Source organism: Heteronotia binoei, chromosome 5 (genome assembly GCF_032191835.1).
Source record: "Heteronotia binoei isolate CCM8104 ecotype False Entrance Well chromosome 5, APGP_CSIRO_Hbin_v1, whole genome shotgun sequence".
In the NCBI taxonomy this organism is placed as follows: Eukaryota; Metazoa; Chordata; class Lepidosauria; order Squamata; family Gekkonidae; genus Heteronotia; species Heteronotia binoei.
In genome coordinates, this window is record NC_083227.1 from 28,824,430 (window position 1) to 28,847,640 (window position 23,211).

At 47.1% G+C, this 23,211-nt stretch overlaps 2 protein-coding genes across 2 annotated transcripts in view; one reads left to right on the forward strand and one right to left on the reverse strand.

Moving 5' to 3' along the window:
- LOC132571892 (uncharacterized) overlaps positions 1–23,211 on the reverse strand; it is an 851,656-nt gene that overhangs the window by 738,520 nt on the left and 89,925 nt on the right. The gene's annotated exons all lie outside the window — the stretch shown is intronic.
- LOC132571893 (zinc finger and SCAN domain-containing protein 23-like) lies at positions 9,642–18,343 on the forward strand. The gene is made up of 4 exons (XM_060238685.1): positions 9,642–10,181; positions 11,035–11,149; positions 12,562–12,719; positions 18,305–18,343. The coding sequence occupies exons 1-4, from the start codon at positions 9,675–9,677 to the stop codon at positions 18,341–18,343; spliced, it is 819 nt and encodes a 272-aa protein (XP_060094668.1). The 5' UTR covers positions 9,642–9,674.

The following is a 23,211-nucleotide window of genomic DNA, read 5'->3' on the forward strand; positions in this document are numbered from 1 at the left end:
GCAAGTACCAGTCATTTCCAACTCTGGGGTGATGCTGCAACACAACATTTTCACAGCAGACTTTTTTTACAGGGTGGTTTGCCTTTGCCTTCCCCTGTCATCTCCACTTGACCCACAGCAAGCTGCTAGGTACTTATTTTACTGACCTTGGAAGGTTGGAAGCTTAGGTATGCCTATTTGGTCCTTCAGGAAAGTAAACCGTCTCTATTCGACTCTTTACAAATCTCTTGGCAATGTTATGATCTTGGTGTCCTATGACTACATATCAGTCTCTCTTCAGGGCTATTCTCAATGTAAACTGAAGCCCAACACAAAGTGGCTTGTAAGGGGCTTAACCATTTCAGTTTGGTGTAGTGGTTAAGTGTGCAGACTCTTATCTGGGAGAACTGGGTTTGATTCTCCACTCCTCCACTTGCAGCTGCTAGAATGGCCTTGGGTCAGCCATAGCTCTGGCAGAGCTGTCCTTGAAAGGGCAGCTTCTGGGAGAGATCTCTCAGCCCCACCTATCTCACAGGCATCGTTCCCTCTAACCCATGGAGTCTTGTGAGCAAAAATTCTACTTCATGAGCTACTGGCATTAAAGTTGTGAGCTGTTGCATCAATTAGCGTGCTCTGGGGTCCTCCTTTCTGAGCTAAGACAAAAATGTGTGAGTTGGAAGCTAAAAATCTGTGAGCTAGCTCACGCTAACCCAGTTTAGAGGGAACACTGCTTCCAGGGTGTCTGTTGTGGGGGAGGAAGGTAAAGGAGATTGTGAGCTACTCTGAGACTCTGAGATTCAGAGTGGAGGGTGGGATATAAATCCAATATCGTCGTCGTCTTCTTCTTCTGCTGTCTTCTCAATAGGCCAGAAGCGTTAGGCAAGAGCTCTATCAGAGCAGCCAGTAAAGCGGAAGAGGGAGAGGGCTTTTAAGCCTTTCCATGTTACAGCTGAGGGAGCTGCCTGGATGATCAGGTGGAGACCATGAACCCCCAGGGAAATGGCAAATGAGACATGAAGCACGACCCCAAATGCTTTGCGTGTGGGGCAGCCAATCGGCTTGTACAGTTCAACCCTTCTGACCATGCCTATTGGGAGCCCTTTGTGGGCCTCCCTACAACCAGCATGGCTGAGGATTTATTTTTATTTAACTTACAAAACTCGGAACCAGCCTTCCTGTCCCCACAAGAGCTACCAAGGTGGCTAAAAAAGTAAGACATTTAGGTAGGCAGGTAGGTAGGTAGGTAGCTAGCTACATAATTAAACTCCACCTTTCTTAATGGAACTCTCATGTTAATGGAACTCATGTTATAAGGGCTGGATCTGACATAAAAGAGACCTTGTTGGGCCGGGCGATGTCTGGTTGGGCCGAGCCATGTCAGGCCGGGCCATGTGTGTATCTTTTAAAGATTAGGTTGCAGAGATATATATTTTATAAAGAACACAAACATATTTTTTAAAAAACTTCAAACATGCTTAAAACATTAGCACTCATTGGTCTTAAAGGTGCTTTCTTTGTATTTCTCCCAAGGGATCCAGGGAACTGGCAAAGGAAGTTCTGGCTCTTCCTTCCTTCCCCAGGGATGGGGTGGGGAGGAACCTCAGTCCATAGAAGGAAGAGAGGCTTGGCTCAGTAGTTCTGCTGTGTGATTGAGAGAGCTTGGCAAAGCAAGCTATTCCTTCCCAAGGGAGGAGCCTCAGCCAGTGGAAAAAACAGAGGTTTTGTTCTGTAGCTCCTGTGCAATTGAGCAAGCCTTGAAAAGCAAGCTGTTATGCAGAAGGAAACAAGAGAGGGGGGAAGGAAGCAGATGACAGCCAGTTGCTCAGGGGCCTGATAAAAGCCCTCTGAGGGCCTGATTCGGCCACCGAACTGCATGTTTGACACCCCTGCTCTAGGGAGTTTATCCAGAGTGACTCTATAACAGGAGTGGCCAAAGTTGCATAACATAAGAGCCACATAGAGTCAGATCTCTAAGAGATTAGCACTCATTGGTCTTAAAGGTGCTTTCTTTGTATTTCTCCCAAGGGATCCAGGGAACTGGCAAAGGAAGTTCTGGCTCTTCCTTCCTTCCCCAGGGATGGGGTGGGGAGGAACCTCAGTCCATAGAAGGAAGAAAGGCTTGGCTTAAAGGTGGTCTTGGTCTTAAAGGTGCTTTCTTTGTATTTCTCCCAAGGGATCCAGGGAACTGGCAAAGGAAGTTCTTAGAGATCTGACATGACATGAATGTCAGGTTTTTGAGAGAAGGGAGAGAAGAAGGAAAGAAGGAAGGAAGGAAAATAGATGGGGGAGGAAGAGGTGGAAAGAAAGCAACTTTAACTTTAAGTGCATTCTCCAAGCTGCCGGCTGGCTTGGAGAAATGATTTAAAGAGAGATATGCCTTCTCCAAGCTGGCCAACAGAGTGGTGAACATATGAACACATGAAGCTGCCTTATACTGAATCAGGCCCTCAGTCCATCAAAGTCAGTATCATCTACTCAGACTGGCAATGGTTCTCCAGGGTCTCAAGCTGAGGTTTTTCACGCCTATTTGCCTGGACCCTTTTTAGTTGGAGATGCCGGGGACTGAACCTGGGACCTTCTGCTTACCAAGCAGATGCTCTACCACTGAGCCACTATCCTTCCCCAATCTCGGCTCACAATCTCCTTTATTTTCCTCCCCCATGACACCCTGTGAGGTGGGTGGGGCTGAGAGGACTCTCACAGCAGCTTCCCTTTCAAGGACAACCTCTGCCAGAGCTATGGCTGATCCAAGGCCATTCCAGCAGCTGCAAGTGGAGGAGTGGGGAATCAAACCCGGTGGGGGCTTCGAGAGCCGCACAATATGTATGAAAGAGCCACATGTAGCTCCCGAACTGCAGTTTGGCCACTGCTGCTCTATATCATCAACAGGACAATTACATTCAATAAACTATGAAATTGAATTTTGGTTGCAGAACCAACCAGAAGTCTGAAAAGCAAGGTTGAACGAAAGCATAAATGTCAACACAAGCCACTAATGATGCAAAATTACATCGTAGGCTGCCATTTAAAAAGGTAAAGGTAGTCCCCTGTGCAAGCACTGGTCATTTTCGACTCTGGGGTGACGTTGCTTTCACAACGTTTTCAGGGCAGACTTTTTATGGGGTGGTTTGCCATTGCCTTCCCCAGACATCTACACTGGGGGTCCCCAACCCGCAGTCCGTGGCCTGGTGCTGGTCCGTGGCCTCTTAGCAACTGGGCCGCGGAGCGAGGCAGAAGTACCTCACCACCCCTTTTGCCCGCCCAGGATCTGGGCAGACAAAAGAGGCAGCACAGCCTTGCTCCGAAGCACCACCTCTTTTATCTGCCTGGGTCCTGGGTGAAAGGGGCAGCACAGCAGCTATCTTCGCCTACCCCTCATTTAAAGACCCTCATGGGGGGCAGGGATGGGACGTGGGGGCAGCCAATTGTCTCCCACGAAACCGGACCCTGGTGCCAAAAAGGTTGGGGACCACTGATCTACATTTTCCCCCCAGCAAGCTGGGTACGCATTTTACCGACCTCAGAAGGCTGGAAGGCTGAGTCAACTTGGAGCTGGCTACCTGAACCAGCTTCTGCTGAGATCGAACTCCGGTCGTGAGCAGAGGGCTCCAACTGCAGTACTGCAGCTTTACCGCTCTGTGCCACGGGGCTCTCAAGGATGCCACTTACAACAGTACAAAAATTGCATAATACTATCCTAGTCAGTGTTCTCTTTAAGCTGAGTTAGCACAAGCTAGCTCACAAATTTTTAGCCTCCAGCTCGCAGATTTTTGCCTTAGCTCAGGAAGGATGACCCCCAGAGCACAACAATTGATGCAGTTGCTCACAACTTTAATGCCAATAGCTCACAAAGCAGAATCCTGATCCTAGGAAAACAAACCACACACATCAGTGCCCTGACCTGGGTCGTTCAGGCTAGCCCAATCTTACCAGAGCTGGGAAGCGAAGCAGAGTCAAACCTGGCTAATATTTGGTTGGGGAGACCTGCAAGGAAGTCCAGGGTTTCTAAGCAGAGGCAACCAATAGCAAACCACCTTCAAACATCTCTTGTCTTGAAAACTTTATGCAGTCACCATAAGTGAGCTCTGAGCTGAGGGCAACAACAACAAATACACATTAGTACACACCACAGTCCCTAAGAATTTTCTTCAAGTGACTCTGTAAATCATTTTTACATGCTACCCTATGGCCCGTGAAGAAAAACCCTCTTGGAAAAATTCAATTTTCCATAGCCAGGAGAGCCGGCACCTTTCTGCCATCCTCAGACAGGCCATTCCCACAAGGCATCAAAGGAGAAGACATGGGGAGGGGCAGTTGTTGATTCATTTGCGGTCTGGGTGGGGGAGGCTCAGTTGCAAGGGGGGCCCGGGCTGAAGAAGTCCCTGCTCAGATGAGCCAAGCTGCCACGGCAGAACATAAGCAGAGAGACGTCCTTGGAGGGATAGCCACATTTCTCTCCGCCAGGCTGAAAAGCTGACTCCTCTCCCCATGACTTACTTGTGAATAAACCTTCCTGGGATCCTGCTGCAAGAGGCTTTTGCTGTCTGATACAAATCACAAGACTTCCTTGATCTCTCAGTTGCAAAGCCTCTGTTCCCCCTCCCCTACCTTTTCCTCTCCCCCGCCCTTGCTTGGCCTCCCTAGGAAGCTGCTCGCTCACTTTAACCCTCTGAGTGCTGCAGACAAATAGACAAGAAAAGCTTCTTCCCCTCCTCTCCACCAGCCCCCACCCCCAGACGGATGGGGCTATAATGCCGCTCAGCGGGGTTTCTCGCGAGTAACTCCGCAAGGAGGGGAGGTGTCTCTGGCTGTTCAGCAAACAGCTAGGGTTGCCAAGTCCAATTCAAGAAATATCTGGGGACTGTGGGGGTGGAGCCAAGAGACTTTGGGGGTGGAGCCAGGAGCAAGAGTGGGACAAGCAGAATTGAACTCCAAAGGGAGTCCTGGCCATCACATTGAAAGGCACATCTTTTAAATGCCTTCCCTCCATAGGAAATAATGAAGGATAGGGGCACCTTCTTTGGGGGTTCATAGAATTGGACCCCCTGGTCCAGTCTTTTTGAAACTTGGGGAGTGTTTTGAGGAGAGGCACTGGATGCTGAAAATATGGCTCCTCTACCTCAAAAAACAGAGCCTTTCTTTTTATATATGTTACACTGAGGCTACATCAGATTAATTGGGGCAATGATTAGGTATCTTTTGTCCAGGGTTGAGATGAAGCTCTATTCTCTTGGTTTCTTTCTGCCTTTTTGATATATTCTCCAGTCGGTCTCTACCCCTGAGCCACTGTCCTTCCCCAACCTCGGCTCACAATCTCCTTTATTTTCCTCCCCCATGACACCCTGTGAGGTGGGTGGGGCTGAGAAGACTCTCACAGCAGCTTCCCTTTCAAGAACAACCTCTGCCAGAGCTGACCCAAGGCCATTCCAGAAGCTGCAAGTGAGGAGGAGTGGGGAATGAAACCCGGTTCTCCCAGAGAAGAGTCTGCACACTTAACCACTACACCAAACTGGCTCTCAAAGTGTCTCCTCGGTGAGGTGCAGGGGGAAAAAACCACCGCAATGTCTACTCAGATAAGAGCGGGGGAATCCACGCAGCAAAGAGCAGGAATGGATCCTTCTCCATCCCAAGCCTGGATGTTCTCCTAAATCAGGGGTGGCCAGCAGTAGCTCTCCAGATGTTTTTTGCCTACAACTCCCATCAGCTCCAGCCATTGGCCATGCTGGCTGGGGCTGATGGGAGTTGTAGGCAAAAAACATCTGGAGAACTACCGTTGGCCACCCCGTCCTAAATGCCTGCTCCAGTACAAAGACTGGGGTTGAGGTTTCTTTGTTCATCATGCACCCCCTTTCCAGTCATAACAGAGGAATATCTGTCATGGGAAGAAGCACTGAGGAAAGCCCCTCTGCCCCCCACCTGCAACCCAGGAGGCCTTATTTGTGAATTCCCTGCATTTCTGCATTGCAGCCTTAGGGGGAGGTATTTGTGAATTTCCTGGACTAGTGGGTTGGACTAGATGTCCCTGGAGGTCCCTTCTTTGTTTCTAGGATCCCCTTCTAAAGTCTCGTGATGAAGTAAGCATAGAGCCAGCAAAAGACACACTAGGGTTGCCAATTCCCCAGTGGGGGCAGGGGATACCCCACTTTGGCGGCCCTCCCCCCCACTTTGAGGTCATCAGAAAGTGGGGGGGGGAGGTGAGGGAAATGTGTGCTGGGCACTCCATTATTCCTTATGGAGACCAATTCCCATAGGGTATAATGAAGAATTGATCCTCGGGTATCTGGGGCTCTGGAGGAGCTGTTTTTTGAGGTAGAGGCACCAAATTTTCAGCATAGCATCCAGTGCCTCTTCCCAAACTACCCGCTGTGTTTCAAAAAGATTGAACCAGGGAATCTAATTCTATGAGCCGCCAAAGAAGGTGCTCCTATCCTTCATTATTTCCAGTGGAGGGAAGGCATTTAAAAGGTGTGCGGTCTCTTTCAATGTGATGGCCAGAATTCCCTTTGAAGTTCAATTATGCTTGTCACACCCTTGCTCCTGGCTCCACCCCCAAAGTCCCCAGATATTTCTTGAATTGGACTTGGCAACCTAGACACACACACAAAGACAACAGCCTCCCCCAGCAGACCCTTCTCTCTCAAGGCTCCCTCCGCCCCCTCCTCCCCGGGGTGCCCCTTCCCCTCCAGGCTCCTGCCGCAGGAGGAATCCGCTGCCAGCCTCTTCTTCCCCAGCAAATGCAAAGCTCTTTTTGCAGACAAAAGAGGGGGAAGCAAGAGGGAGTGCTATGCAAAGGGAGGGGGGCGCACTTAGGCGGCCAGTTCCATCCCCCTTGCTGTCTCCGCCCCACAGAAGAGAAGGGCAGCGAGGCCCAAATCCTAGACTGACGCCGCCAGGAGAGGGGCAGGGGGGAGGCCATTTCCTTTGCACGGAGTCCCGGGGTGAAAAGCAGCAACAGCTTCTCTCAGGCCCAGGTGAGTCAAGGGTGGGGAGATCCCGGGGCTGGTTGAGGGAGGCGAGACTGGGACATCTAGGGTGGGGGTAAGGGAAGGGGGCAGAGGCGGGCCCCGCAGTGGCTAGGGTATCAGCTTGCCTGTCCTATGGCAAGTGGGCCCCTGATTAAGTAGGCCCCCTTAAACATTAGATAATATCATTTTGTCTAATGTTTAAGGGGGCCCACTTCAGGGGCCCACTTGCCATTTTCAAGCTACTAAAAGGGCATTAACATTTTTAACATATTGTCAATTTAACATATTGTCAACACATTGTCAATATGTTAAAAATGTTAATGTCCTTTTAGTAGCTTGAAAATTTAATAGAAGTTCCAACATTATTATTACAGTAATGCAACTAAAATGGGCATTGTATTTAGGTGGGGCCTGGGGATCTCCCGCTTTTACAACTGATCTGCAGCTGGCAGAGATCAGCTCCCCTGGAGAAAATGCAGTTTGTATTTACATTTAATATCGACTGCATACACACATATATTTCGCAAAAGTTTTAATTGTACCTTTTTTCCATTTATGTAGTTTTTGAAAAAATTATTTCTTATAAAAATTAAATTATAGCTTTATAGTTGTGGGTGGGCCCCCTTTGTCTCCTAGCAACCAATATTTTTAGATCCAGTCCACCACTGGGGCCCTGATCCAGGAGAGGGAGGGAGCAAAGCAGTGGGGGAGGGGGAAGCTTCTTTAGGCGCTCCTCTTTTTCAACTCCTTTTCTTTGGGTATGGGTCAGGGGTGGCCAGACTTGCTTCACCTAAGAGCCACATGGAATATCCATCAGCTGTTTGAGAGGTGGAAGGAAAGCAGGCAGGCAGATAGATGGGGGGAGAGTGGAGGGAGGAAGAGGTGGAAGGAAAGCAACTTTTAATTTCAAATGCATTCTCCAAACCACCAGCTAGCTTGGCTTGGAGAAGTGATTTAGAGAGACAAATGCCTTCTCCAGGCTGGCGTTCCCCCACCCCTCCGTTTTCTGAGACAGCTGAGCAGCCTGCGGTTCCCCGGGAGCTCAGCTCTGTGCAGCTTGGAGAATGCATTTAAAGTTAAAGTTGCTTTCTTTCCACCTCTTCCTCCCTCTTACTGAAGATGTCAACTCAGTGTGTAACTGGAATTTTTAAAAAGACAAATGCTGTGCTGAGGATTATTAGGAAGGGAACCGAAAACAAACAGCCAGTATCATAATGCCCCTGTGTAAATCTGGGATTTTGTGTACAGTTCTGGTCACAGCATTGCAAAAAAGATATAGCATTGGAAAAAGTGCAGAAAAAGGCAACTAAAGTGAATAAGGGGATTTGAACACTTTCCCTATGAAGAAAGGTTAAAGAAGTTAGGGCTTTTTAGCTTAGAGAAATGCCAATGGGGGGGTTGATGATAGAGGTTTACAGAATTATGCATGGGATAGAGAAGGTAAAGAAAGAAGTACTTATCTCCCTTTCTCACAATTCAAAGGGGGAAATTAATGATCCATAGGTTTAGAACAGATAAAGGAAATATTTCTTCACCCAAAGAATAAATAACATGTAGAATTCACTGCCACGGGAAGTGGTGGCAGCTAAAAGCATAGACAGCTTAGACAAGATTGGGAAGACATCTAGAGCAGAGGACCCTCAGTGCAATAGATAGAACATACGTCTGGAGGAAGTGATGCTCTGTCTTCTTGGTGCTTGAAGGGCAACAGTGAAAGGGCTTTTAGAGTTCTGACCCAACTGATAGACCTTCTGATAACCCCTGGGCTTTGATACTGTGTGATGCAGAGTGTGGGCTGGATGGGCCATTGCCCTGATCCAGTATGGCTTCTCTTATGTTCTTATGATAATTGCCTCTCTGGTGGCTGCTTGGGTAGAGCTCTTGCCTAATCATGTCTGGCCAGTTGCGGAGATACTAATAGAGACGGTTTACTTTCCTGAAGGGCCAAAGAAGCATATCTTTAAAAGCCTGATACGTAATACAGCACAATTGTATTAATCCTGATCTGCAAACTACAACAGGGACACTACTTCAGATCCACTGGACCAATCCTTAGGTGTCTCTTGATCGGGGTTGTTGCTGTACAGGGCCTACTGTAAGCTCCAGGAGGATTGGCTACACTGGTGTGTATGGCCTAATATGCAAAGGAGTTCGTGCTACAAAAAAAGCCCTTCCTTCCCCATTCCTCCTTTGTAACCCGTTTTGAAAATTTAATAAGTGTTTGTCATGATCTGTGCAGGACTGGGAGACAAGACCTGGGGAGCTTAGGCCTAGAGACCAGTGTGGGAGTAGAAAGCAGATACAGCCTATAATCCCCACAAAGTTTGGTGTGAGGAGATGGGCTGTGGAACTGCGTTCTTGTCTCTCAGAGTCAGGTTGAGAGGATGGTCTGTAACTGAGAGAAGGATCCCTCACTCTGAAAGTAGAGTGAGTCACAGGCAGTCGGCCTGGGATAGAAGGCTGTGGGCCTTAAAAACTAACAGGCTAAGGGGAAGGGAAGCCGTGTTAGGGTTTATTTTTATTTTCCTTTATACACTGTTACAAATATTAAGCACCTTGCCTTGTTTAAATACCCATTCCTGTATTAATAAACCTTTATCTTTTAGTGTTCTCTGCCTGGTCATCACATCTGGGTTTTTTTCTCAGCTTCTTTTTCACTCCCTCTTTGTAGCCATGTGAATATGGGTATCATTCCAGAATCGGAGGCGACCCAAGAGAAAGGAGAATGAGATGGACGAGCAGGACCCAGAAGGACTTGGAATAGGCAAGACGTCAAGGAAAAGTCCCCATCCCGTGCAAGCAGGGAGTGGTGTTGAATTCTGGGAAAGAGCTGTGCCAGAGATCCTGGCTAATGACACCATGACCTCAGATGTACATTGTCAACGCTTCCAGCAGTTCTGCTATCAGGAGGCTAAGGGCCCTCGAGAAGTTTGCAGCCATCTCCATCGACTTTGCAGCCAATGGCTGAAGCCAGAGAAGCACTCTAAGAAGCAGATGCTGGACCTGGTGATCCTGGAGCAGTTCCTGGCCATCCTGCCCCAGGAGATGCAGCACTGGGTCAGAGGATGTGGGCCGGAGACCAGTTCCCAGGCGGTGGCCCTGGCCGAAGGTTTCCTTCTAAGTCAATCAGCGGAGAAGAGGCAGGCAGAGCAGGTGAGGGGATTTCCTCCAGGTATGTCCAATTCAATCAATAATATTGGCCTTATCCTGAAGTGTCCCTTCCAGACATATGTCCGGGTGTTAGTCATCCAAATAAGAGATTTAACAGCCTCCTTCAGCAGCCTAGAGAATTTCCTGTCTCTCTAGGGAACTTGAAAAGATTGGAAGAAAACACCACCAGGTCTGTTGGTAGAAGAAGCAGCAGACTGAAAACTTATACCCCGCCCTTCTCTCTGAATCAGATACTCAGAGCGGCTTACAATCTCCTATATCTTCTCCCCCCACAACAGACACCCTGTGAGGTGGGTGGGGCTGAGAGGATTCTCACAGCAGCTGCCCTTTCCAGTGCTGGATTAAACCCTATGGAGGCCCCTAGGCAGTCAAAATCTTGGGGGGGGGGCCTGAGTCGAAGTGCCTGCCCCACTGCCTGCGGCCCCCACTGCAGCCTTCAGGCACCTTCTCAACTGGGGGGACAGGCAGGCAGAGACAGGCAAACTTGGCAATAACACCAGCAGCAGCCACACCAGGCAAGTCGGACAAAGAGCAGCTCAGTTGCTGACACTGCATTTAGGCTGGGAGGGCTGCAAGCAGGGGGGAAACTGTGGGGGGGAGCCAGCCCTGGACCCTTAAAGGTGTGGGGGCCTGTAGACCAGTGCTAGTTGGCCTAATTGTTAATCGGCCCTGGTCCTTTCAAGGACATCTCCTGCAATAGCTGTGGCTAACCCAAGGCCATCCCAGCAGGTGCAAGTGGAGGAGTGGGGAATCAAACCCGGTTCTCCCCGATAAGAGTCCGCGCACTTAACCACTACACCAAACCAGCTTTTGCACTTAACCCCTACATCCTGGTAGAAGGGTGAAGAATCTGGGAGTGGAATAGGATCCATTGCTTGGTGTGTTCTATTCCATCTCTTATCTCTCGCTCCTGTTTCAGATGTGGGGACCATCTGTGAAGCTAGAACAAGTGTTCCCAGAGGCAGAAGAAGCTTCCTTGGAGCAAGGGGAGAGTGTGCAGGCCACGGAGCATGCCCAAGATGCCGTCTCTTGTGGTAAGGTCTCCTTGTGCCTGGATGCTATTGGGGCAACCCATGAAATTGACTGGTGTGATTGCAAAGGAACTTCTTGCTGTGGTTGTTAATCATACAAAGAGTTCATGCATTGTCTTGCTATTAGTTTGCTTGCAACTGCCAGTCTGTTATGTCTTTACCATACCTTCTTCTCCCCTGGGAATCAGTCCACAGTGGTACCAAGATCACACGGTGTTACCTGCCTCTCAGGGAATGCACTTTCATTTCTTTGTAAGTGTGAATGCTTGGGATGTTAATTAGAGAGGAGTGGCGGGGACTGCAATTGGTAGATTTTGACGCTTAGCATTTTGAATGTATAACGGATGGACCAGAACCTATATCTGAAGGAAATGATGCCCTGGGACTCAGTTTCAGCAAAAGATTTCTTGCTTACTGTATCTGCCTGTAGTCATACAATAAGCTACTACTCTAGTCACACGTGGAGGAGTGATTATTGGTGAGGACTGTGCAGAACTTGACAATTGGTAGTCAGTTCAGGGCAGGAAAAAAAAAATCAGCATTTCTTGACACAATCCAGAGTTAATTTGTATTCACTAACTGTGTCCCCTAACTGTGATGCCTTTCAAATGGGTTTAGACACATTCACGGAGGGCAATTCCTCACTTTAATTAAGATATTCATACCTTCCATAAGAGGAATTCAAGGTGGCTCAAAAAAGAAAAAGGTAGACAAATCTGGGTGGAGCTATTCAACCTGGGACAGTAGTGATGTCATCAGGGCTTTTTTTGTAGCAGGAGCTCCTTTGCATATTAGGCTACACCCCTCCAGATGTAGCCAATCCTTGAAGACCTTACCATAGGCCCTGTAAGAAGAAGGATTGGCTACGTATACAAAGGAGTTCCTGCTACAAAAAAAGGCCTGGATGTCATGTTGCTATTCTGTTTTGCTGAAAAACCAATTGTGATGTTAGCATAACAACAGATTCTCTGAAAACTCATTGATATTACCCTATAGTCTCCAGTTGTGCTCCAGTCATGTCTGGGCTTGGGGCTGAATGTGATGGTGACGTGTCATGCAACATCATTTCCAACCCAGACTGAAAGGTTCATGGGAAGGGCCCAGCTGGCTGGAGAACAGCATGCTGGGAGTTTTGGTCTGATCCAGCAGGGATGCTGTAACCTCTGGTGCTCCAGAGGCCACAAGGAAAATTTCAAGTCCCACAGAAGTCTGAAATATGTCGGCAGCATTTATAACCCCTGAGGCTCATGGGCGCTTCTCTTCTGCCTCTCACAAAATAAATGTTTTAAAAATTGTTAAATGTACAGAGGGCGAGGTTTCAAACTCCGGGGTGTGTGTGTGAGTGAAGCAGGGAATAAACAAACTAATGGAAGACAGGCCAAACACCCATCCTGCCTCCTTTGTCTCATTAACAGGCAGTGGAGAGATTATGTTCAGCCATCATCTTTTCAGAGGCATGGAAGCAGCTGCTGCACCCCTAGCCCAGGTTAGTGAATTCAGAAAGGAACAACTGGGGTCTCGCCCTCTGTTCTCAGGGAGGCTTTTCCTCCTGCAGTTCCTTCAAGATGCCCAGGTGAGAAAGGTTGTGTTTGCCATTTCCTTTCCCCATGCAAAGCTCTACATGGTACACCTTCCTAGAATGCTCCCTTCCAGTGTGAAGTCTCTGCTTGGCATGATCTCTGATGAGGGAATCTGCTTTTCCTTTCAGCATCCCTTTTCCTTTGAAGAGGTGGCTGTGTATTTCACAGAGGTGGAGTGGGCCCTGCTGGATCTGGACCAAAGAGCTCTCTACAGGGAAGTCATGCTGGAGAACTCTCAGATCGTGGACTCTCTGGGTAAGGACCTTTCATAGTTGCCAACATCCAAATATTGAACAGTAAAATGTCCTTTTTTCAGGCCTATCCCACCACTTGCTCAGGGCACCTGAAACCAGTGTCGTGGCCATGACTGAAGCCAGAGAGGGTTGGCCTGAGGCAAAGGTAGGGAAAAGAGACCATCAGAAGGACTGTGGAGGGGGCCAGATCCTAAATTCTCTGTGGCCGGCCTTTACAACACATCCTCCCCCCCCCCCCATGGGATTGCTATCATCTGCCCTGGCTCTGATCTGGAATGGATTTATCCCCCATCTTGACCATGTTTCTGTTCTTCCAGAATATTTTGTCTTCTTGCTTGGATTTCTTTTCTCCTCCCATAGAACAGTGATCACTTTCTCTCCCTCTCTCTGCCAAAGAACAAATGTAAGAGAGAGCTTGAAGGAGACAGACACAAGCCTTGCTTTTGAAGGGTAAAGAAGGGCTGGGGAGCTTCTTAGGAGGATTTCAAGGGAGGATTTCCTTCCTTCCCAAATGCCCTCTGCCTCCAACAGGAACAGCTTCCTTCCCTCCTCTAAGTGACAGGCTTTCAAGAAGTGAAATAGAGCAGTTATGTCCCCTCCTCAGGCTCCCTTTTTGCAAACTGAACATTCCCAAGTCCCTCAGCCTTTCGTCTTAGGGCTTGGTCTCCAGGCCCCTGATCATCTCAGTCACTCTCCTCTGCAGGGGCGGAATTCTAGCAGGAGCTCCTTTGCATATTAGGCCACACACCCCTGATGTAGCCAACCCTCCAAGGCTCTTTTTTGCATTCTCCTCATGAGCCCACTGAACTGGGTTCCCTCAGGGGCAACTGAGGCCAGTGTTGGGGCCATCACCCAAGCCAGAGAAGGCATCCTGTCCTGAGGCAAAGGTGGGGATGAGGTGTATTCAGAAAGACTCTGGAAGGGGCCAGATTCCATATTTTCTGTTGCCAGCCTTTACAACACACCCTTCCCCCTGGATAGGATTACAAACATCTGCTCTGAATTTGGAGGCTTGGAAGCTGCATCTGGGCAGAGAGCCAGTTTGGTGTAGCGGTTAAGAGCGGTGGACTCTTAATACGGAGAACCGGATTTGATTCCCCACTCCTCCACTTGAAGACGGCTGGCTGACCTTGGGCTAGTCAGAGCTCTCTCAGCGCCACCTACCTCACAGGGTGTCATAGGGAGAGGAAGGAAAGGTGACTGTAAGCCACTGTATAAAACCAAGTCTTCTTCAAGAGCTCAGCAGTGGCTCATGAAGAGCTCATAAGCTTAAGTCTTGGATATTTTGAGGGATTTTTTTTTGTGGGGGGGGAAGGGCTTATTTAAGATCTGCAAAAATGGATGAGGCCAAAGGACCATAAATCCTTTCCTACATCATTCACATTGATGCCCTTGAATTTCACCTGCCCTCCCAGGTACTAATGGGATCACACTTTTTATTCCAGCAGAGGATGATTTGAGGAATGAGAAAGGTGAGGAATTTCATCAGCAATTGCCAAGTAAAGTTAAAAATGAAGACTTGGAAAAAAACTGGAATCAAGGGAGGCAGAAAGAGAGCCAAATGGTTGAGAAAGCAGATAAACCCATTCCTTGCCAAAAAGTTTTTCATGTAGCAGAAGAAACATTCAGATGTTCAAACTATAGAATGAACTTCTCAGATCTAATCCAGTACAATGTCCATTTTGTTGGAGAGAAGTTCACTTTGAGTAGCACTCTTCAAAACCATCAAAGAATCCACAGGGAGGAAATAGCTTATGAATGTTTGGAGTGTGGAAAGAAATTCAGTAGGCGTGGCCATCTTCTACAGCACCAAAGAACCCACACAGGTGAGAAACCTTTTGAGTGCTTAGAGTGTGGGAAAAAATTCAGCAGGCGTGGCCATTTTCTGCGGCATCAAAAAACCCACACAGGGGAGAAACCTTTTGAGTGCTCAGAATGCGGAAAGAGATTCCGTCAGAGTGGCACTCTCCTACAGCACAAAAGGACACACACAGGGGAGAAGCCTTTTGAATGCTCAGAGTGTGGAAAGAAATTCAGCAGGCGTGGCCGTCTTCTACATCACCAAAGAACCCACACAGGGGAGAAACCTTCTGAGTGCTCAGCGTATGGAAAGAAATTCAGTCTGTGTGACAGTCTTCAAAAGCATCTGAGAACCCACACAGGGAAGAAACTTTTTGAATGCTCAGAATGTGGAAAAAAGTTCCATCAGAGTGGCCATCTTGAACTGCATCAAAGAACCCACACAGGGGAGAAACCTTTTGAATGCTCAGAGTGTGGAAAGAGATTCAGTCAGAGTGGTACTCTTCAACAGCATCAAAGGACCCACACAGGGGAGAAACCTTTTGATTGTTCAGACTGTGGAAAGAGATTCAGTCAGAGTAGTCATCTTAAACAACATCAAAGAAACCATACAGGAGAGAAACCTTGGGAATGCTTGGAGTGTGGAAAGAAATTCATTGCACATGGCATTCTTCAAAACCATCAAAGAATCCACACAGGGGAGAAACCTTTTGAATGCTCAGAATGTGGAAAGAGATTTAGTCAGAGGGGCCATCTTCAGCAGCATCAAGGAACCCACAAGGTGGATAAACCGTTTGAATGCTCAGAGTGTGGAAAGAGATTCAGTCGGAATGGCTGCCTTCAACGACATCTAAGAATTCACACAAGGAGAAACCTTTTGAATGCACAATGTGTGGAAAGAGATTCAGTCAGCATGGTAGTCTTCAAAAGCTTCAAGGAACCCACACAAGAAGCTTAACCTGTGAAAAGAGCTCTTCTCTTACACTTAAAAGTCAGCCACAGACCATACAAAGATGTAAAGTGTTGTAAAGCGCTGGAATCTGCATAGGAAGCTTACCCTAGCCATGAAGAAATGTTATAAATACTTGTACTATGGAAAGATCATTAGCCATTATTGAAGCCTCAGATAGCTCTCTTAGGGATCTTTCTCTGACTTCTCCTGTTTTTCAAATTTGGTCAGAATTGGCTTTATTGGGTCCAAGTTACGGCCCACAGGGAAGGTAGAACAGAGGTCCATTATTGGCTGTTAGCCACAGCATATTGTTGGAACTCTCTGTCTGGGGCAAGTGATGCTCTGTATTCTTGTTGTTTGAGAGGGGCAACAGTGGGAGGGCTTCTAGTGTCCTGGCCCCACTGATGGACCTCCTGATGGCACCTGGGGGGGGTTTGGCCACTTTGTGATACAGAGTGTTGGACTGGATGGGCCATTGGCTTGATACAACATAGCTTCTCTTATGTTCTTATGCTCCCAGGAAAGTGCTTTCTGGGGAAATGACTGCCTGGACCTCATAAATCCAATCCCGAATGCAAATATTTTATTAAATCCAAACATCTCTACACAAATAGATGAAGATCTTAAAGAATATTTCAAACTTAATTCCAGGGGCAGTGTTAGCAGTGAAATAGTTTAGGATGCCATGAAGCCAGTGATAAGAGGTAGAATAATATCCATCTTGTCAGTCTACTTATTCAGCAGCCTGGCATAGAGATCTTGGGCTTTCGTTATCAAAGACCCAGTGGCAGGAAATTTGGTCATCCTATGCTCTCCAGCAAATCAGGCATGAGGCTGGAGCCCCAACTGCTCCTTTTTGTGGCTGACGTCTCACTCCAGGTCCCTCAATAACTGCATCATAAGACGCCAGGTATGGAGGGATCTATTATTCACGGCACGTACAGCCTCCAGCGCCTCAAGCTCCGTCTGTATGCCAGCGTCTTCTCTCTTCGACTGCCCTTGCCATTCCTCTGAGGCATAACTGTTGCCAGGAATGCAGGTTTTAGAAGCATCATCCGTCACCAATTTCTGAAGGACATCTATTTGGCCTGCTTGAAAGTGGCAGCGAGCAGCATTCTCCAGCTGAAGTATTTTTTTATGGTGCTTCAAGCTTCGTGCAGCTTTGCTGAGGTCCTTCTGTCATAGCTGTCATCTGTTTCAGCTGGAATGGCAGAGGAGGCCTCTTTTACCAACTCCAAGGGCCTCTTTTCCCTCCTCCAAAATGACATGACTTTATCCATTTTCTCAAGTTTTCGTGTCTTTCTGGGAGGGGCTGCAATGAATGAGTGTGATGGAAGAGTAGCGAGCAATGTTCCCTCTAAGCTGCAGAGTCTTATGAGCAAAAATCCTACTTCGTGAGCTACTAGTATTAAAGTTGTGAGCTACTGGCATTAAAGTTGTGAGCTACTGCATAAATTATTGTGACCTGGGGCCATTTTTCCTGAGCTAAGACAAAAATGTGTGAGCTGGAGGCTAAAAATCTGTGAGCTAGCTCACACTAACTCACCTTAGAGGGAACACTGGTAGTGAGTCAACCCTTATTAAGATCAGCCTTACCCGAGAGGGAGCAAAGCAAACTTTCAGTTACGCACCAGGGCTCTGCTGTTGAGCAGAGCACTTGGCCATTGAGTGCCCTGGGTTGTAACCATTTTACAGCTGCTAGAGCCAGTGTGGTGTAGTGGTTGGCCTGGCGCATGGGGTTCTGCCACCCCAAGGCAGAACTCCAGAAATCTACTCCTCAATAAACATGGGTAGGTAGAGGAGGGTAAACCAGAGATCCCATGCGAGTTTGGTATCTGTAGTTTGCCCAGGGTTAATTTCACACACTCCTTTTTAAATAAATAAGTTTATTGAAAAATTCCAAGTTTTCCATAGCTTTGTAAAGTGAATTATTATCAAAATTGAATCAACACAACAAAATTCAATTGTGCATATAGAAAGTATCCTACAGTATATATAGCCTTGTAGAACATTTTATATAGAATTTACAGTAAATAAAATCCAAGTTTTACATAGCTTTGTAAAGTGAATTATTGTCAAAATTGATTCAACACAGAACAAAATTCTGTTGTGCATATACAAAGTTTTCTACAGTATATATAGCATTTTATATAGAATTTACAGTAAATAAAATCCAGACCGCCAATAAATAAGTAAATAAATATCCTATTAAGGGTTAATTAAATGATAATTGGGCCAAAAATATTGTTTCTCAAGTTAAGAATATTCAGGGCTTTTTTTATAGCAGGAACTCCTTTGCATATTAGGCTCTGCACCTCTGATGTAGCCAGTCCTCTAAGAGCTTACAGGACTCTTCTTACAGGGCCTACTGTAAGCTCCAGGATGATTGGCTGCATCAAGGGTGTGTGGCCTAATATGCAAAGGAGTTCCTGCTACAAAAATAGCCCTTGAGAATATTACATACCACCCCAAGCCAAACAAAAGGGAATAATCAAATAAAAGGAGTAGAGGATAATTCTACATATACCTGAACCTGCCCCTGTCAGAATGATCTTTTTTTTTACTTCCGCAGGTTCAGGAGTGTATAGAATGGATCCTGTACAACCTTTAGACACCAAACATGGGGGGTGGGCAGGTAGAGGAGCATTAGGGGCAAGTCACCTGCAAGTTTGGTGCCTTTAGTGTGCACTGGATCCTTTCGATACACTTCTGACCCTCCTGAACCTGCATCTGTCAAAATGGGCATTTGATAGCTGCCAGTTCAGGAGTGTATAGGAGGGATCCTGTGTAAGCTAGAGACATCACAGTTCCAGTGGAGCCCCCACAGATGTCCCTCTGCATGCCTTCTAAGGTTTTTTTTGGGGGGGATGCTTTTGAAACATTTTGATTGAGCAGAGACAGTCTTTCTGATAATATATCCTTTGAGAAACCAGCACGAACCTACAGAAATGATGTCAGAGTTTGTGAAATTTCATACCAGGCACCCAGCTATTAGCTTGACTTTACAAACCATGAAACAGGGCAAAACTTGTGACAAATGGTTTGGTTCATGCCCATCCCTAGTCATAGCTCATGAAATCATTTATTGATTTCCTTTAGATTTATATGCTGCCAACTCCGCGAGCGAACTCTGGGCGGCTAACAATCATGATAAAAACAATGCAAATTGCAATTAAAAAGAATAAAACACATATAAACAATTTAAAAACTACGTTATTAGGTGCTATAAGAAATTTCATAACAAAGGTGGTTTCTCCATATCTCAGTTCTCTGTTCCTTATATTACTCTATTAGTGGTCTTACAGATGATATTGTTCAGTGACATAACTGAGCAGCCTCATCCCATGTTAGTAGTTGTAAGCCTGACAAAAAAATTTGGTTTTGCGGGCCCTGCGGCATTGGGAGAGGTCCTGTAGGGCTCTCATTAGGCTTCCCAACCCCCCCGCCCTGGCGGGGGACCCCCAAATTTGCGGCCTCCTCCCCCGCTCTCCAAAAATCCAGAAGCGGAGGGGGAGAGAGAACATGCGTGTAGGCATCATGTAGTTGTAGAGCTCCTAATCCATTTGTAAAGGAAAAGGGTAAAAGTCGGATCTACACGGATCTTCATGAATTCATATGATTTTTACATTGAAGTGAAATCAAACCACTTTAATCCTATAGATCCTGTAGACTATAGGCAGGACCACAAAAATCATGCCTCCCAAGAATTCGTGGTGCCTCAGCAGTGCAAAAACTGGCTTTCAAAGCACAGATCCTCATGAATTCATATGATTTTTATGGTGAAATAAAATCAAACCACCATCACGTTGTAGATCCTCTCTTAGACTATAGGCAGCACCAGAAAAATCATGCCTCCACGAATTTGTGGCGCCACAGCACTGAAAAAACATGTTTCCAAACCACAGATCCTCGTGGATCCTCATGATTTTTGCTTTGGGTCACCCCAAGATAACCAGCCAATCTCATATCATGTCCATGGGCAGATGTTGCACCACAGAAATTGTGGATCCACGGCTTCGTGGCAGCGCCAGGGACCAAAAACTTGCTTTTGGACCACGGATCCTCATGGATCCACGTGATTTTTAGTTCAGATTCCCCCTAGCCCTCCATATAGCCACATATCATGTCCATGGGTACAGTTTACACCACAGAAATCATGGGTCCACGGTTTCGTGGCAGCGCCAGGGACCAAAAACTTGGTTTTGAACCATGGATCCACATGATTTTTGCTTCAGATCCCCCCAAGCCCTCAATCGAATCACATATCATGTCCATGAGCAGAGTCTGCACCACAAAAATCGTGGATCCATGGCTTCATGGCAGCGCCAGGGACCAAAAACTTGATTTTGGACCACAGATCCTCATGGATCCACATGATTTCTGCTTCGGATCCCCCCAAACCCTTCATCCAGTCACTAATCATGTCCATGGGCAGTGTTTGCACCACAGAAATCGTGGATCCACAGCTTCGTGGCAGAGCCAGGGACCAAAAACTTGCTTTTGGATCACGGATGCTCATGGATCCACATGATTTCTGCTTCGGATCCCCCCAAACCCTCCATCCAGTCACTTATCATGTCCATGGGCGGAGTTTCCACCACAGAAATCATGGATCCATGGTTTCGTGGCAGCGCCAGAGATCAAAACTTGGTTATGAACCATGGATCCTCATGGATCCACGTGATTTCTGCTTCGGATCCCTCCAAGCCCTACATCCAATCACATATCATGCCCATGGGCAGAGTTTGCACCACAGAAATAGTGGATCCACGGCTTCGTGGCAGCACCAGGGACCAAAAACTTGCTTTTGGACCACGGATCCTCATGGATCCACATGATTTTTGCCTTGGATCCCCCCAAGCCCTCCATACAGTCACATATCATGTCCATGGGCAGAGTTTCCACCACAGAAATCATGGATCCATGGTTTCGTGGCAGCGCCAGGAACAAAAAACGTGCTTTTGGACCACAGATCCTCATGGATCCACATGATTTTTTGCTTTGGATGCCCTCAAGCCCTCCATCCAGTTACATATGCCCGTGGACAGAGTTTGCATCACAGAAATCGTGGATTCACAGCTTCATGGCAGCGCCAGGGACCAAAAACTTGCTTTTGGACCACGGATCCTCATAGATCCATGTGATTTTTGCTTTGGATCGCCCCAAGCCCTCCATACAGCCACATGTCCATGGACAGTGTTTGCACTACAGAAATCATGGATCCATGGCTTCGTGGCAGTGCCAGGGACCAAATACTTGCTTTTGGACCATGGATCCTCATTGATCCACATGATTTCTGCTTCGGATCCCCCCAAACCCTCCATCCAGTCACTTATCATGTCCATGGGCAGAGTTTCCACCACAGAAATCATGGATCCACGGTTTTGTGGCAGCTCCAGAAATAAAAAACTTGGTTATGAACCACGGATCCTCATGGATCCACGTGATTTCTGCTTCGGATCCCTCCAAGCCCTACATCCAATCACATATCATGTCCATGGGCAGAGTTTCCACCACAGAAATCATGGATCCACGGTTTTGTGGCAGCTGCAGAAATCAAAAACTTGGTTATGAACCACGGATCCTCATGGATCCACGTGATTTCTGCTTCGGATCCCTCCAAGCCCTGCATCCAATCACATATGCCCATGGGCAGAGTTTGCACCACAGAAATAGTGGATCCACGGCTTCGTGGCAGCACCAGGGACCAAAAACTTGCTTTTGGACCACGGATCCTCATGGATCCACATGATTTTTGCCTTGGATCCCCCCAAGCCCTCCATACAGTCACATATCATGTCCATGGGCAGAGTTTCCACCACAGAAATCGTGAATCCATAGCTTCATGGCAGCACCAAGGCCAAAATACTTGGTTATGAACCACGGATCCTCATGGATTCCCATGATTTTTGTGTTGGATCCCCCCAAGCTCACTATGCAATCACATATTATGTCCATGGGCAGAGCATCTACCACAAAAATCATGGCTTCGTGGCAGCACCATGGAACAAAAACTTGGTATTGGACCACGGATCCTCATGGATCCACATGATTTTTGCATTGGATTCCACCATATTTTTTGGCAGACCTTGCACCACAGGAATGACAGGTCCATGGCTTTGTGCCGGTACCAAGGAGCCAAAATATGGTTTCGAAGTGCCGATCCTTCTTGATCTTAAAGTTATTTGCGTTGGATCAAGGAAAACTCAACATTATACCACATGTAATATCCATGGTCATAGCTTGCTGAACAACTATCACACATTCACAATTTTATTGTTCACCACACTCATTATCCATCCAGATGTCACGTCTATGTCCAGCGTTTGCAAAATACAAATTGGATTTCGAGTACCTTGTATGCTGTCACAGTGTGCTTACATACTTTGAAACACTTAATCTTCATGAATTCTGTGACTTTTCATTTTTGAATAGTTGGGCTCATCATGTGTGGTCCCCCTGAGGTTTCTTTCACATCACACAGCACGTCCATGACCACAGAATAACCCACGAAAACCTCAGAACACTGCCAAGATGCCAAACACTGCTTCAAATACTTTGGGGCTTGTGCATTATGACATCACACCAATGTCTACAGGATGACCAAACAAAAAAAATCTGTAATGTTTCTACCTTACCATGAACACCACAGTAACATGAGAAATCAAAATCATGTCCATACCTTTCACTGCAAATAACTGCATTCTGAACTTTCTGATGCCACTGAGTTGCAAAACTATCCAAGGCAGATATTGTAATGGTCTTATCTTTGACTGCAAAACATCTTGCTCACTAGATAGAGGCCACCTATAGTCTAAGAGAGGATCTACAACATGATGGTGGCTTGATTTCATTTCACCATAAAAATCATATGAATTCATGAGGATCCGTGCTTTGGAACCCAGTTTTTGCACTGCTGAGGCGCCACGAATTCGTGGAGGCATGATTTTTGTGGTCCTGCCTATAGTCTAAGACAGGATCTATAGAATTACAGTGGTTTGGTTTCATTTCAATGTAAAAATCATATGAATTCATGAAGATCCGTGTAGATCCGACTTTTACCCAGACCCCCCCCTACTGAGGAGGCAGGGGTTTGCCTCTGTCCCCTTTTCTCTATGGAGCTGAGCAACCACTTGAAGGAGCTGCGGGCAGCCTCCTTTCTTCGAATCCCTTTCACTTCTCTCCTGCAAATCTTGTTAAAAACTCCCCTTTCTGTCTGCATTGGAGGTCGTGTGTTTTTTCTCAGTGGGGCAAAAGCAATATATTAATCAACACTTGCCTATATTTTAATGTTCATCTACCAATGTCTACCCCTCCCTCCTCCCGGAGTTTGTACTGTCCTAATACTAACTGGAAGAGCCCCATGGCGCAGAGTGGTAAAGCTACAGTACTGCAGTCGGAGCCCTCTGCTCACGACCTGAGTTCGGTCCCAGCAGAAGCTGGGTTCAGGTAGCCGGCTCCAGGTTGTCTCAGCCTTCC

Excerpts from the sequence above, each read along its gene's own strand:
- LOC132571893 (XM_060238685.1), top strand. The coding sequence starts at position 9,675 with ATGGACGAGCAGGACCCAGAAGGACTTGGAATAGGCAAGACGTCAAGG. Across the intron at positions 10,182-11,034 it reads CCTTCCAGACATATGTCCGG|ATGTGGGGACCATCTGTGAA; the intron begins GTGTTAGTCATC and ends CTCCTGTTTCAG. Across the intron at positions 11,150-12,561 it reads CCAAGATGCCGTCTCTTGTG|GCAGTGGAGAGATTATGTTC; the intron begins GTAAGGTCTCCT and ends TCTCATTAACAG.